This window comes from Phocoena phocoena, chromosome 2 (genome assembly GCF_963924675.1).
Source record: "Phocoena phocoena chromosome 2, mPhoPho1.1, whole genome shotgun sequence".
Lineage (NCBI taxonomy): Eukaryota > Metazoa > Chordata > Mammalia > Artiodactyla > Phocoenidae > Phocoena > Phocoena phocoena.
The window spans coordinates 95,371,659-95,387,577 of NC_089220.1; the positions used below are offsets into that span (position 1 = coordinate 95,371,659).

Here is a 15,919-nt window from a genome sequence, read left to right on the forward strand (position 1 = left end):
GTCATCTCACCGAATCCTCACTATAATACAGTGAGGTGTGTACTATTATTAGTTCCCACTCTAACAGATGAGCAATTTGAGGCTCAGAAAGGTTAAGTAACTTTTCCAAAGTAACACAACCAGCAAGTGGCAGAGCCAGGATTCACCACCAGGTCTTTCTTGTTCCACAACCAGGATGCCTAACCACCAAGCTATGCTATATTTACATACTGTGCCTCACTGTCGTACATTTGCTAAACTATGGCAGTTGTCAGAAGCCTGAGCATCAGGCTGCATCAGTGGTTCTACAGCATCTGATTCTCAGCACTTGAATTAAGCTAGAAAAACGAAAGTTTTCTTGACTTGATGATGCGATTTAAAGTAACATGTCTTTTGGAAGATCTAAAAGAGCATTAGGGACTTCCCTGGTGGCACAGTGGTTAAGAATCCACCTGCCAACGCAGGGGACACGGGTTCGATCCCTGGTCCAGGAAGATCCCATATGCCACGGAGCAACTAACCCTGTGTGCAACAACTGCTGAACCTGTGCTCTAGAGCCCGTGAGCCACAAGTACTGAGCCTGCGTGCCACATCTCCTGAAGCCTGCGCGCCTAGAGCTGATGCTTCGCAGCAAGAGAAGCCAGCGCAATGAGAAGCCCGCGCACCGCAACAGAGTAGCCCCTGATCGCCACAACTAGAGAAAAGCCCGTGTGCTGCAATGAAGACCCAACACAGCCAAAAATAAGTTTAAAAAAAATAGCATTAAAAACGGACACCATGAAAGTAATGACTACCCGTCACAGTGTTGGCACAGAGTAGATATTTGAAAAATACTTGTTAAATGAATGAATGAACCTGCCCTCCAACCTCTCAGCATTAGACAATATTTCCATGATGACTACAGCAAATTTGAATTAAGTACTCATGTAAAAGAGGGGCTAAGCTACAGAACTGATGTTTTCACCAGTAATTCTTACATATCTAAATTTGTAGGTTGAAAGCAGTTTTGAATTTGAAACCTATCATTAAAATAGAAAAAGCAGAACTAGATTATTGGTAAGGTGAAGTTAGCAATTTAAGGGTTCTTATCTGTGTATGATTTTGTGTATAATCTCTGCCCTTTAGTAGGTTTGTTTTCAATAAAGCAAAAATATTCACAATACATTTTGTAAGTAAGTAACTAAAGGGATAAATAAAGAAATGATTTGTCATTTCTGTTAAATATATTATTTACAGTAAAATGGTAGGGATGGAAATAGTGTATAGTTCATTGTCAGCACTACTAGTAAGCAGTCTCACTTCTACTCTAAGTCAAATAGATAATTTGCTAAATGGACTAAATAAATTTCAAATATAATAATCTCTTTGTTACTGTTTTTAATCCAACGACTATGTATTGTATGTATGCCATGTGACAAGCAAACCATACAACTTCAAGGAAAAACTGTTATCCTTGAGGGTGTGAAAAGAAAAGCCTCTTTCAGCCTTGTGCCTGGATGGCTTCACATGGTCCAGCCCTCACCTGGCTGACCCCAGGTGGTTCCCCTTTCAGCTATGCTATAGTCAGGAAAGAACTTTTCTGTAGGTTGTAATTTGGTTGATTACCCCACAGGCAATAGAGATATTCAGACTGTTATTATGGCGGAACAACTTGCTGTTGAGAATTACAAATCAGCATTAAAACAAGAGCTTGAAGACTTTTCTATGTAAGGTTCAGGAACAGATTCAACAAAGTACTTGTGGGATCATTGTGAATATAGGCCAGCTATGTGTATGTGAGATGACATTATCCCCATTTTACAGATGTGGCAACTGAGGCTCAGAGTTTGAGTAATTTAACTAAGATTACGCAGCATGTGGCCAAGCCAGGAAGCAAACTTAAGTGACCTGTAATCGAATTCAGTTTGCCATGCTCCAAGCACTTCCATATAACCACACCTATAGCAGGGAGTATTAATGAAACTTGCCATAGTAATGAATGCCGATGTAGAGAAAAGGCCCAAATACGTAAAAAAATGCTATTACATATTATTAACAGGTATGCCACATAAAAATCAGAAGTTTCGGACAGCACTGTCCAATAGGAATAAAATGAGAACCACAAATGTAAGCCACATGTGTAACTAAATTTTCCAGTAACCACATTAAAAAAAAATGGTGAAATTAAACTTAATAATGTATTTTATTCAAACCACCGTATCCAAAATATCATCATTTCAAAATGTAATGTGAAGATGTAATGAGGTCTTTTACAGTATTTTTTCCATACTACATCTTTGAAATCCAATGCATGTTTTACATTTAAAAACATTTAAAATTCAAGCACCTCTTGATTCAGAACAGGTGCTATTTAAGGGCTTCATAGCCACCTGTGTCCTGTGGCTACCACTGGAAGTACAGGTTTGGACAGTGCATGAAACTGCTTTTCCGGGCAATTCTATAAAGTACTGAAAGCAAAACCTTCTCTTTAAAAATGTATTTCTACTCTAATTATTTACGTAACCTTTAAGAAATCTAGTCTTCGTTTTACTAATGTTATTATCCCCAGCACATGTAATAGATGCTCAGATATTTGCTGAACTGTGGTGAACCTAGGCCTACAGCCGAGGGTTATGTTTGGCTGGATCTCTCTTCCCTGTTTTGTTCAGTATGTGAAAAGTGTTTTCTCAAGTTTAAAAGAAATTGGCAGGATCGTGGCTACTTGCCAGGAGGTCCTGCAACTTTTTTACAAAGGCCTAATTGCTCTGACATTTTGTTATTCTAGTAATAGAAGTAAATCCCAAAGCTTGCAGCATCCATAAGGAAAGGCTTGATGCATTCCCTTCTGGGGCTCTAATTAAAATGCATACACTTAATTCTAACTAAAGACCTAGCACTGAATAAATGCACTTTAATTTACATGGTGTACAATAGCATCAGTCCAAATCCTTGAGCTTCCTGGTAGTTCAAGCAGCTGCTTGACTAATACACAGGATTGTTCTTCTAGTCCAGTGATTGTCAACTCAGGGTGATTGTGCCCTCTAGGAACATTTGGCAGTGTCTGGAGATATTTTGGGTTGTCATGACTGGGAGGGGTACTGTTGGCATTTCGTGGGTCTCAGAGACTGCTAAACCTCCTACGATACACGGGGCAACCTCCCGCAACAAAGAATTATCCAGCTTCGTGTCAATAGATCCGAGGTTGGAAACCCTGTTCTTATCCCAAGTTGGATTCCTTCTTCTTGTCTTTTCTGCCATAAAAGCAGTTAAAATAGTTCAGAAGTTCCTCGTTCTACTCCCCAGAGCAATCACTGTTAGCAGTTTATTTTTCATTCTTCTCATTGTATGACTTTAATTGAAGTGGTTTTCAATCCTTGCTGAACATTAGTTACCTGGAGAGCTTTTCAAAAATGCAGTTGTAAATCAACTACGCTTCAATAACAAAAAACAAAGCAAACCAAAAAAGCAACTGTCCAGGCCACAGCCTGAGATTCTGATTTAATTCATCTGGGGTGGGGCCCAAGCACTGCTATATTTTTTAAAGCTTCCAGGTCATTCTAATATGCAACCAGGGTAGAAGAGCACTAATATACATGCACTTATTTATTTTTTATTTTTTGGTACGCCGGCCTCTCACTGTTGTGGCCTCTCCCATTGCGGAGCACAGGCTCCAGACGTGCAGGCCCAGCGGCCATGGCTCACGGGCCCAGCCGCTCCGTGGCATGTGGGATCTTCCAGGACCGGGGCACGAACCCGTGTCCCCTGCATCGGCAGGTGGACTCTCAACCACTGTGCCACCAGGGAAGCCCTGCACTTATATTTTTGATCAATTATCTTAGACAATTTTTGATTCTCCATTAGAAAAGATGAGGGCAGTTCTGTACTCACTCTACCTTCTATTCCTCCTTCCTTTCTACCTCTGAATTGTAGTTATTCTATCATTTCACGCATTTGGGCTTTATACATTTTATGTCATTATATTCTGTTATGTATATAGATTGACTCCAAAAACATTAAAACATCACCAGCATTTACAATTATCTGGCTGTATAAATATATGAATCTCTGTTCTCATGGGCCTTAAAATCTGGTGACTAATGGCAGCCTGATTCTTGTTCCTTTGTGAGTAAATTCTTCTTGCGAAAAACTTTTAGGACTCTCTCTTTTCTCCTGGAGTTCTGAAATTTCATCTGTATGTGCCCACATAGTCTTTCATTTTGTCTGCTGAGCATCCAGCAGGTTCTTTCAGATAAAAACTTGAAGCTTTCTTCAACTCTGGGAAATTTTTCCCTATTATTTTATAGTTTCTTCCTTTCTGTTGTCTTTTTTATGGTCCTTCTGAAACTCCAATAAGATGAATGTTGAGCTTCTGGATCTTTCCCTCCGCACCTCCTAACAGTTCTCTTGTATTTTCTCTTTCTCTTTTACTCTACATTTTTAAAAACATCCTCAGTTCCGTATTCTAGATCACCAACTTGCTCTTCAGCCATGATCATTTTATAATTCTAAATGCCCATTGCTTTTTAACATTTCAATGTAGTACAGATTTTCAAATTTTTTTCTTGTTTGTTGTCCTCTTTTTTAAAATATATGTACTAGCCAGTATTTATTTATTTATTTATTTATATTTTGCGGTACGCCGGCCTCTCACTGTTGTGGCCTCTCCCATTGCGGAGCACAGTCTCCGGACGCGCAGGCTCAGCGGCTATGGCTCACGGGCCCAGCCGCTCCGCGGCACGTGGGATCTTCCCAGACCGGGGCACGAACCCGTGTCCCCTGCATCAGCAGGCGGACTCTCAACCACTGCGCCACCAGGGAAGCCCTTCTTTTCTTTTTTTTTTCGAAGTAGGGCAGGGTGGAGAGAGACTATAGCAATTAGAAGTTTTACATATATTTATGTTTTCTGAATAATCTCTGTTCCCTGTATGGCATGTTCTCCTGTTTGGTCAACTTGGCTTTTCTCTTTCATGGTGTTGGTTTTCCTAATATGTCTAGTAATCATTGGTTGCCTGGTTCAGTTAGAGAACAAAACTGATTTGTGTAAACTAGGACTGTTTCCTCTCCTATTATGTCGATCTGGTTCACCAACAGCTCTCTCCCTTATAAGGGAAGCCCCTTTATGTTTCTCTATTTGTTACCAACTGACAGGCCATATATTTTATTTATTAATTATTGACTCTGCCTCTCTTACCCAAATATAAGCTCCCTAGAACAGGGATTTTTGTTTTCTCTACTGCTTGCACACAGTAGAAGCCTGATAAATAGTCTTTTCTGGTTGAATGAATGAATGAGTGCTTTTGTAAGCAGACAGGTGAATTGATAGGTGGACTTCTCTGCAGTGTGTGCATGAGAAGCTGGCAGGCAACCAGGGAGTACTCTGCAAGTGCTCCAGGTTGTAGGGCTTCACTCTGCAAGGGATACATTTCAGTATATTCCCTTCCTGGGCAATGGCCGCCTCTCCTCTCCCTTCTCCGACACAGTATCTGGTGGAAGATCTGGAGGTGCCTCAGTTTCTGCACTGCTTCTCTCTTGGGACCTAGCACCCTCACTAGAGCCTCTTCCTGGGAGATACCTCACTGATGGTTATGCAGGCAGTGCTCTTTTTGAAGCCGCAGGGAGGGATGGTGTGCTCGCCACCTGCTCTACCTGATCCACCTGTTCCTGAGTCAGCTCTTTAATGAGGCGCCCTAACCAGCTCTTACCTCTGGCATCTCAGGCAATTTTATGCTAATTTCTCCACCAATCTTTCTGTTTTCTGTGTTTTAGCAATTCTTCAAGATAATGGCCCTCTTTTTTTGTTTTCTTGCACTGTGAGAGTTCCAGCCACTTAAAAATTATATCTTTTCTTCATGACAGTGGGAAACTTTGGGAATAAAGGGAGCAGACAGGTTCATGTGTGCAGTCTGCTGTCTTGAACTGGGACGAGTCTTCAGCGGTTCTACCACTCTGAGTGTTGATTTTGTTCCAAAAGTTATCTTTGAAAAATCCTGATTTGTGACGACCTGAAGTAGTGCCCAAATGCTAGTCAATGATAAAAATTTTTTATCCATTCATAGTAAAAGGGAAAAAATGAAATAATTCTGAGATTATGTCCTTTCTACACTTTTCCTAATGTTAAAATGCCTTTTCTCAAAAAAAAAATTGACAGTGATAACAGATGGTAGTGAGTTTTTTTTTAATGTCCTTACTTAATAAAACAAAGTTGTTAATTCTATGTCAGTATCCTTTTTTTTTTTAGTTTTGCATGTATGTGAAATTCATAAGCCTGGACTGCTGAACTGAACTATCTTTATTGCATTTTTTAATTATCATCTTTGTTACTTGGAGGTGAAAGTGTGATTTAACTAAGGTTTTCTTTAAGTACTGTAAAAAATATGTATTTAATGTGTGGGTGGGAAGCTTAGTAAATAAATCTTCAGAAACCCTAATGGTTATTTTCTTTTTCACATAATAAGGCTTTTGCAGATATGCTAAAAGTAAACAAGACCTTGAAAAGTCTAAACATAGAATCCAATTTTATCACTGGTACTGGGATCCTGGCCCTTGTAGAGGCACTCAAAGAAAATGACACCTTGACAGAGATCAAGATCGACAACCAGGTGAGTTAATGCACAGGGTACATGTGAAAGGGAGGAATACCACAATGGAGGGAGTTAAAAGACAAAGTTCTGTGACTTAACTTGATGTTCTGGCTTTCTGGTAAATTTTGACAGCTTCCGGCGTGTGGAGGGTGTGTGGGAGAGCATGTTAATAATTAAACGGTGCACAGTGGGGAAGCCTGAGACAGAAAGCTCTCCCCAGCCCTGCGCTAGTCAGGAACCAGAGGAGGAAAAAGAGGAGATGGGGGCAGAGGTGTTGACAGCTGCTTTGTTCAGCCTTCATCATCCTTGCCTCTTAGCAGGAACTTCAGCGCAGTCCTGCCCCAGCCTTGCTCTTGCCTCTCACTGGGACTATGAGAAAAGCAGAATGGCCACACCCAGAAACAGACTCCTCGTCCTTGTTTGGAGCCTGCCAGAGCCAAGCTCCTGCTGTCTGGTGCTGGACACAGAGCCTTGTTTCAAGGACTCGGGGTTCTAGTAGATGGCCTGGCTTAGAGTAGTAGGCCACACCCACAGTGTGATCACAATCCCGGCTATGCTGCAGCACTGCTCCAGGTCCCACCAACAGCCAAAGCAAGCCGCTTTTCCCTGGAACCACCCCCTCCTGTAACCCCGAAGACCTCTTTTTCCCAGCATCAGCCTACAGTGTTGCTGTAGTCGCTCTACTGGTTTCAGCTGGTTGCTGCTCTCAGACAGCAACTCTCAGTTCTCAGCATGATGCTCTGCCCTTCCCCTTTGGCTACAGGGACGTGTCTGCAGTGAGATTCAGTGAATCTGCGAGGTCTAGACACTGTATAGTTGGAATAAAGGGCCTTGGAATGGACCAGAAAGAGGAGAAAGCAAGGAGACTTGTGCTGTGAGCATTCCCCTGTGGGGTGACGGGACAGGCAGTAGGGGAAGTGAGTGACCCCTGCATGTCTAGGAAAATCCCTGGTCTAGACCCTCCAAGATGTAATGAAGCCCCAGGGTCCCACCCAAGACTATTGCCTAAGCCTGGAGACCCCCAGCAGATCACATGAATAGTTCTACTCTCCTTTTTTTTTTTTTTTTTTTTTTTTTCTGCGGTACGTGGGCCTCTCACTGTTGTGTCCTCTCCCGTTGCGGAGCACAGGCTCCGGATGTGCAGGCTCAGGATGTGCAGGCTCAGCGGCCATGGCTCACGGGCCCAGACGCTCTGCGGCATGTGGGATCTTCCCGGACCGGGACACGAACACGTGTCCACTGCATCGGCAGGCGGACTCTCAACCATTACACCACCAGGGAAGCCCTCTACTCTCCATTTTTTTTTTTTTTTTTTTTGCTAACCAGAACAAGTGGGCTGTTTCAGTGCAGGTCCTCTGTCCCTAGACTCCTCCTGAGCCTTGTTGCCGGGGGAGCAGGGGAACCCCACCAGGGGACAGGTACTCCCTCACTCTCCCTCTCCCTAGAAGGGATGCATTATCAAAACAGCTTTCCCTTGCAGAGGTGTGGAGTGAATCCCTGGGAATGTGCACACGTGGCTGTACCTTAGGAAGCTTGCTTCTGTGTATCCTAATGTGTCCAGCTGCTAGTAAATTAGGGAGTGGGAGAGTAGGAAAACAAGCTAGAGGGAAATATTAAGTGAGTGAAAAGAAGTGATAGCTCAGGGATATATATCAAATAGGCTAGTGTCAGGAGGAAGTTATGAGGACTCTTCGTAAATATTTCCAGGAGTGCTAAGACAGAATTGGATACCTCATTCCAAAGTATGTTTAACTTTCTGTGTTGCTTCAGGCCATTGTGAAACCCCATATCTGAAATAATGTTCCAGGTAATTTGTTACCAGTTCCTTGTAAGATACCACCTAGTTAGGGTTGCCAGATAAAATACAGTTAAATTTGAATTTCAGATAAACAGTGAATTATTTTTAGTACAAGTATGTCCCATGAAACATTTGTGACATACTTATACTAAAAAGTTATTTGTTATTTATTGAAATTCAAATTTAATTGTGTGTCCTGTATTTTTATTTACTAAATCTAGCAACCTTATACCTATTAAATGAGCTGAAATCCTGAAAATTTAGAATAGCTTTTTAGAATGCATGTGAAGAAGACCCTGAAATATAAAATCTGCTCTCTTAAATCCATCTGAAGCATCAAACCTCCTCTCCCATCCTCAGTCATCTAGGGGTGGATTTGTGTAATTTTTCAACTCGCAATATGCCTCTGAAATGGCTTCTCTTTACTTATGATAAGAAAGAGTGTTAAGTTCTAAAGCAACTGGAAAAATTATTTGCTTTATTCCAATAAAGGAAATTCAGACTCAAAACTTCTCTTCCATCTAAATTTTCTTCATTGACTCATAGACTGTTAGAAGTACACCTCAGTTTCCTTATCTGTACAGTGAAGGGTTTGAAATAAAATAATCTCTAAGACAGTTTCCTCAGGAAGGGCCAGCAGCTGAGACCAATTTAGCATCATTGCAGCAGGCAGCTGCACCGAAATGAAGGCCTGCTGAGAATCCAGCACAGGCGTGAGCTGCCACAACTAAGCTCCAGGTAAACAAGTGACGATTTAATCAGGTGCCCCTGTGAGAAGAGCAATCAGTGATGCATATTAATGAAATGGGTAACTGCTAAATAAATTTGAGTAGAGAAAAAAGGTCACAAAAAAGGTGATCTGAAGGACTATGTGCTTAAGTTTTGTTTCTTTTTCTTTGTATTTAGTGACTTAAAATTGAAAAGAGAAACATCCAAATTATAAGAAATTTTGGTGCCCATTTGTTGCCCTGGGTTTATACAACACAAAAGATCTCAAATCAAAAAAAAGAAAGACTCAGGCTAATAAAGAAAGATGCTCTATGCTATATTACTTTCTCCCCTTCTTTTATATGCCCTCCTCCCAATATAATTTTCTTTGGCTCTTATATCCTTTTATCATCACAGCATGCTCAAGCTGTATATTACCCAAATCTAAGACTCCAAATGCCTAAGATTTGTGAAGGGAAATAGAGGGGTGTTATGTCATCCCCCTCAGTCAGCTACATCCATCTTTAGCTCCTTCTGCCCTTGGATAGCACCTTTGGCCCACCCCGGGGGCGTAAGCCATAACTATGGCAGCCCCGACCTTAGCTCAAGTCTCAATCTCTAATACAGCCCTGTTGTTTGAAAGTGTGTCATGAACTAAAGTTGCTCATGAAACTTTGAGGTCAGTATCTCCTACCTTTTTGCTGCCTCTCGCTCCCATGGCCCTACACTGCTGAGAAGAGTAATCTCTATACTTTGGATACGCAGAATTGTTATTTTCTGACTTGAAATGTCACATTTTGTTCATTTCTTGGGGAGAGACTCGTTTGACAGGTTGCTGGATGAAAAGAAAGAAGAGGAACAGAGTTAAGCCTTAGAACTTGCCTAGAACACAAAAATTCCTCCATTAACTTTTCTTCTTCATCTGCCCAATACTTAAATTTTCCAAATTTAAAAGATATATATATATATATTTAAATATATCTTTTAATGTATTACACATTTTAATATATTTAAAAGGTGTGTGTATATATATATTTAATATATTTAATCAAAATAGCATGATTCAGGCACAGACATAGACTTGGCAAAGCTATAGGGTCCAGAAACACACCCAAGTACAGCTGAGAATTTTGCAGCAAGGTAGTATTTCAACTCAGCGGGGAAAGAATGAAGTAAAGGTGGGTCTACTCACTAGCATTTTTTTAAAAATTTCTGTTGGCGAATAGTTGATTTACAATGTTGTGACTCACTAGCATTTTGGAACAAAATTAGGTTGGGGCTGTATCTTAATTCTTCTACTAGAATTCATTCCAGGTAAAATGAAGATTTAAATCCTAAAATATAAGAAATCATAAAACAAATGGAAGAAATGAGAAGTAGAGAGGCTTCCTCAACATGACATAAAATCTAAGAGACTAATAAATTTGACTGTATGAAAATGAAAAAAGGTCTTAATCAGAAAGTCAAAAGACAAACTGAGCAAAGTTTTTTTAGCATGTTTGACAAAGGGCTAATTTCCTAACATATAAATTTTAAAAACAGGAACCACAAGCTGGTAGAAAAATACACAAATGATAGAGGTTGGTAGTTTCCAAACAAAGAAATACAAATGCAAAAGAAAATTAATTGTTCTTAGTCATAATTTGAGAAATGCAAATTAAAGCAATTAAATAAATACAAGTAAAATAAATTTTTACCCCTTAGATTGAAAAACGTGAAAAAGATTCATAATATCCCATGTTGGCTAAAGTAGGGAACACTAGCTCTCCAACACTATCAGCAGGAGTAAAAGTTGTCACAGCCTTTGAGGGTAAGTCAGTAATTTATCAAAATTTGAAACATGCTTACTCTTGGGCCCAGCTATAATTTGCCCTACAGGCACACTGGCAGAAATGCCCCAGGACGTACTTTGTGTGCAAGGGAAGTTCGCCATAGCATAGTTTGGAATAAGAATGGAAAGGAATGTAGCAGTCAGTAGAGCAAAGCTAAATAAATTATGATCACTTACTACAATACAGTGCTGCACAATTGTTTACAAGGATGCGGGAAACATACTTACCTACATGAAAAGATGTTCTTAATGTTAAATGAAGAATAAAAACATGTTTCAGAACAATATGCTAGTGTGACCCATTTATGTGAAAAAAGGCATAGATGTACATGTGCTTATGCAGACATATGAATGCACAGAAAATGTTTCAAAGACTACATGCCGAACTGGCTTTCTGTATGGGGAATGGGAATACTGGGGAAAGGGAGCTTTTATATTTTATATACTTTTTTGGTTTGTCTTTTCTTTGTACTTTCTAAAAAAATTAATGAATATAGTATGAAACAATATACTATGTTCCTTAAATTTAACTGTAAAATCCTAAATGTACATGCCCCATTTTTTAACTCTACTTTTTAAATTATTATTCTATGTCTCAACTTAAAAAGCAAACAGACAAAGAACCTCTTTCCACCAACTCAAAAAACTTAGGGGATTTTCCTGTAGTCCAATAACCCCTTCAGTGTTCGATAATTCAACTAGCTACAGTTCAAACCACTTTAATAAAGCCTCTTGAGGATCTCCTAGTGAGACTGTTGGGAGAGAATGGCCCATCTTCAGTTATTTTTGGATATGGACCCCAGAATAGAAAATTCTGTAATTGGATTGATTGCTATAAGACAGTGTCATTATTAAAAAATAATACCCTTTGTTCAAACAGCAGATACTGGGGTAATTGGAAACACCAAGTATTAGTTTTGCTTTAATTTTACATCTGGAATTGCCTTTTCCTTCATAAATAATTTGCTTAGTCTTTTCAGTTTAACACGCCAGCAGATTCAGCTGTCTGTTGGATTTTGCTTCTCCACAAGGAACAGGTCTCAAATAACTGTATGAGAGAAAACACCTCAAGTGATTTTGTCCCTTTCAGTTTGAGACTTTTGCCTTTTTGTCCAACAAATAGCCATGCATCTTTCCCATGCGAGTAACTGTTTCCTCTTCCTTCTTGGCCATTCTCTGTATGTGTCCACACGTGCAATCAGAGACAGCAGTTGGGAACAGCCGTAGAGATGGAAATTGCCCAGATGCTCGAGGAGAATTCAAGGATCCTCAAGTTTGGATATCAGTTTACCAAGCAAGGACCACGAACAAGAGTGGCAGCTGCCATCACAAAGAATAATGACCTGGGTAATGCAGCCACAATATGTGCTGTTAGCAATTAGAAGAGCAGGATGACCATTCATTTCTCCACTTCAGATATAACATCTCACAGATACCATTCCACTGGCCTTTGGTGTCAGCCCTTCATCAGAAGCACATTATTACATGGTCATAGGACTCCTCATCATCTTCACAGTGTTTAGGTTTTATTGTAGCATTCTTTCAAGAGGAACTGTTTGTTCTTTGTTTTTCCAGACAGGCTTTGATTTTTGCTTGATTTCCTTTGTGCATTTACTTCTCTTTTACTTACTTCTTACATGTAATCACCCTCTGTTATCTACACCACAAGATGGACACAGTGACATGGAAATTCCTAATTCACTTATGTGTGACTCCGGACTGTGCTTTTGTACTTGGGTTTAAGTATGGTTATTGGTGATTTACATGTGAAATGACCTAACAGAGCTATGTTTTTTAAAGTTTAAGCTCAGAAGTAGCTTTTTCAGTTAGCCTCTGTTTAATCTTTCCTGCTACCCACTCTTTGCTGAGGACTTCTGTTAGAATGAGGTGGGGCATGTCCTGGTCAACCACAGCAAAGAAGAATGGGACTGATTGGGAAGGCTTGTTCTGGGGACATCCCAGCCACCGGAAGCAGTGTGCAGCAAGGCCATCCAGGTGCAGACAGTCCAGCTGGCAAGCAGTCTGCCAATAACAGAGCTCAGTCCCCAGTCTGAGGTTCAGGGACAGAATGCCAGACCTTGGACAGGGAAACTGGACAAGGTGTCCCACCAAGTATAGTGCTGGCCATGGAGAGGGTTCAGATGGTGGACAAGATGGAAGTTAAGGGTTAGAACCGGAAGGGGGCAGGTACATGTTAGTGTCCAGTTTGCTGCCTAAGACCCTGAGGCCCAGCAGACGTTCAGTGTATGGCACCCAGAGGCTGGCCAGGCATATGGCAATGCTTGCCTCCAAGGTGCAAAGAGTGAGGCTCAGGGGGCAGCCCGGCAAATAGGGCTTTGGGGAATGATTAGAGCAGCAGTTGGAAGATTCCTGGGAAAACACATGGGTCCTCATCTGAGCAACACAGAGAGCAAAGAAAAAAGGCAAAACAAGAGGTCTGAAGTAAATGGAGAGGCAGTCCTGAGACCAGGAGCGGCAGCTGTGGACAACAGCTTTTGTTGAATTTTCTGCAGCCGAGCAGGAGCAGGCTGGGCTATTTAAAGTGGGAAGTTGAGGCAGGGCCACAGCCAGGGCACCTTTTTTTTTTTTGCCAAATCCAGGAAGATTGGAGCAGCCCTCTTCTTATCCACCAGAGGAGCCTGCAGGTAGGGAGGTGAAAGGGGGAAGAAGAGGGTTGCAGAAAGTGGGAAGGCAGTCAGGGCAGCTTCTTTGATACTAAGTACCAGATTAAAGGATGCTTAATCTCTTGAGTTTGCTAGCCATCTGAATCCTACCTTCCTTGGAGGTTGATGCTTCGAAGTCTCCATTTAAAACAGATGTAGAAACTTTAAATTTCTGTTTGCAGCTCCTCTTGGTTTTCAATCCAAAATCAGAATTGTGAATGTGTCATCCTGGGGAGTTAGTTATAGCCAGCTGGTGACTGAGTTACACAGAAGCTGAGAAGATGTGTTGTGGATAAGTAAACACGAAAATATTTAGAAGTTCACTGTTTCGTAGGTTTGTTCTGGACCTTCTACTCCATAGAAATGGGAGAGCTCTAACATTCAAGTCCCCAACTATCAGACTTAGCTTTATTTGAAAGTAAATTACAAAAGGCCCTGGACTAGTCTGTCATTTCCATTTTTTGCCACGGGTAATGAAATGTTGAAACTTTTGATAACTGTGTTCTCGAGTGTGTGAGATTGCTGTTCTGTGTGATTATTTTTGTTTGTCTGAAGTTTAAGAAATATGCCTTCATTTTGTCTTTTTAAACCTTTCTTTCTCACCTAGTTCGTAAAAAGCGAGTTGAAGGAGACCGAAGATAAACTTCCATACGAAGAGGAAGTGGCAATTTCACCATGGTGGCAATTTCAAAACAAAAGCTCTTCTCCTTCTCCATTGGGACCATTTTATCAAAGGTTGTTCATTTCCGTTAACCACACAACTAATAATTTAATTGTTATTCTTTTTTAGCACTACGTATTTGTCTTGGATTTTTAAACATATACGATTGTTTTATTTGCTCATGGGCACCTCTGGCAACTTGCACCAACGGACTTATGCAGATCTTAGTGGGTGACAATTGAAAATGGTTTAGTGACTTTCATACTGGGTGGTCTTGCTTTCTTACATGAACTTTTTTTTTTTTAAAGGAAAGGAACTTAGTACATAAATGTGTTTGTAACTGTGATTAAGATAGAGGCCTATCTCTGTTTACATGCATAGCTTTGAGTTAGGCTAAATACATCAGAAGTGTTCTGCTGACCACATACGAAGTTAGTATTGCCAATCTTTCACTGGGTGAAAAAATGTGATCAACTTAACACAAATTCTCCCTTAGTTCCAGAAAAATCACTAAATGCACATGCCCTACTGGTTGAAGATCAGTGGTGTCATCTTCATAAAAAGAAGACAGCATTAAGATACTTAAGCATAGATTTAGCAAATAGGTATGAAATATTCTTTCACCCATAAAAATAGCTTCAAACCAGACTCACAAGTAGCAAAATGAATTAGCATACCTACTTTTACTGATTATTCCACGTAATTTGATCTTTAACATCACTCTATGGATAACTTTTTACAAAGATGTTTTAAAGTTTTCCAGCCATGATGGCAAATTTTTAAATTTTAGCAAGAGGGAAGCTTTTAAAATAGTACATTCCTGAATAAAACAATAATAATCACACCTTAAGGTTGTCTGTTACACATGATTGCATTATTTTGGCAAATTTTAGAAGCATTTATCGCTTTGTCTTTAGGGCAACAAGATCACAGGATGAAATGTGAACATTCAAGTTAATTATACAGATTTTGTCCACGTGGCATGATCCATCCAGACATTTTCAAACATCAGGAAAAAATGTGAATTATCATTTATCCAGATGTTTGTCATCCCAAGGACAAAGCCTATGAAAGTACACTTGAGATGATTGCATGGTAGATGCATGAATCTTTTCGTCTAGCAGTGCAGCAGTGCGATATTAAGCTAAGGAAACATGTGACTGCAGCCTTTGACACCAGCTCACAACTGTCAGTGCCTGAGGCTGGACTTGGTGACCCTCTGACATTGCCTTAGGCACCTCTGCCTCCCTTCCCCACCTCCTTTCCTTCCAACTCTCTCTTTTTTTCTTCTTTTCCTTATAATTCTGAGCCTTGTAAAGGTGACATCCTTTGTCCTGGTGACAACTAAAGAAGTTGCTGACTCAGGCAGAAGGTGGGCCCAATCCAGAATTTACTAAGTAATTGAGTGTTCCTGAGTTGCTTGATAGCAGTAAAACAAATAACTGAAAAAACAATTCATATATTATTCTAGTTAGTTTATAAAGCACGTGGAAACTGTTTAGGATGGAAAGCCCTTATAAAATTGAACATTTACCTGTATTATAAGTGCCCACATCTCTATCTCTAAAATCCTTTGGAAAAGAAAATAGATGAAAACAAAATAAAATCCTTTGAGACATAAGAATATTTTATACTTTTTGAGGAAATAATGAGCAGAGCATGTTGAATTTTGGAAAGCCTAAAAATCCTTTAACTAGCTTTCTACTGCAACTCCCTATC

General features: G+C 40.3%; 1 protein-coding gene across 3 annotated transcripts in view; it reads left to right on the forward strand.

Annotated features, from left to right (window-relative positions):
- Positions 1 to 14,464, forward strand: part of TMOD2 (tropomodulin 2) — a 46,699-nt gene extending 32,235 nt beyond the window's left edge. For 2 of the 3 annotated variants that reach the window (XM_065901032.1, XM_065901026.1), the window contains 3 exons: positions 6,414 to 6,557; positions 12,079 to 12,223; positions 14,147 to 14,181. In XM_065901032.1, coding sequence (XP_065757104.1) covers positions 6,414 to 6,557; positions 12,079 to 12,223; positions 14,147 to 14,181 — 324 coding nt within the window. Of the gene's footprint in view, positions 1 to 6,413; positions 6,558 to 12,078; positions 12,224 to 14,146 lie in introns of all 3 variants that reach the window. The other variant, XM_065901018.1, reaches the window with a different exon arrangement.
- Positions 14,465 to 15,919: the final 1,455 nt, after the last annotated feature.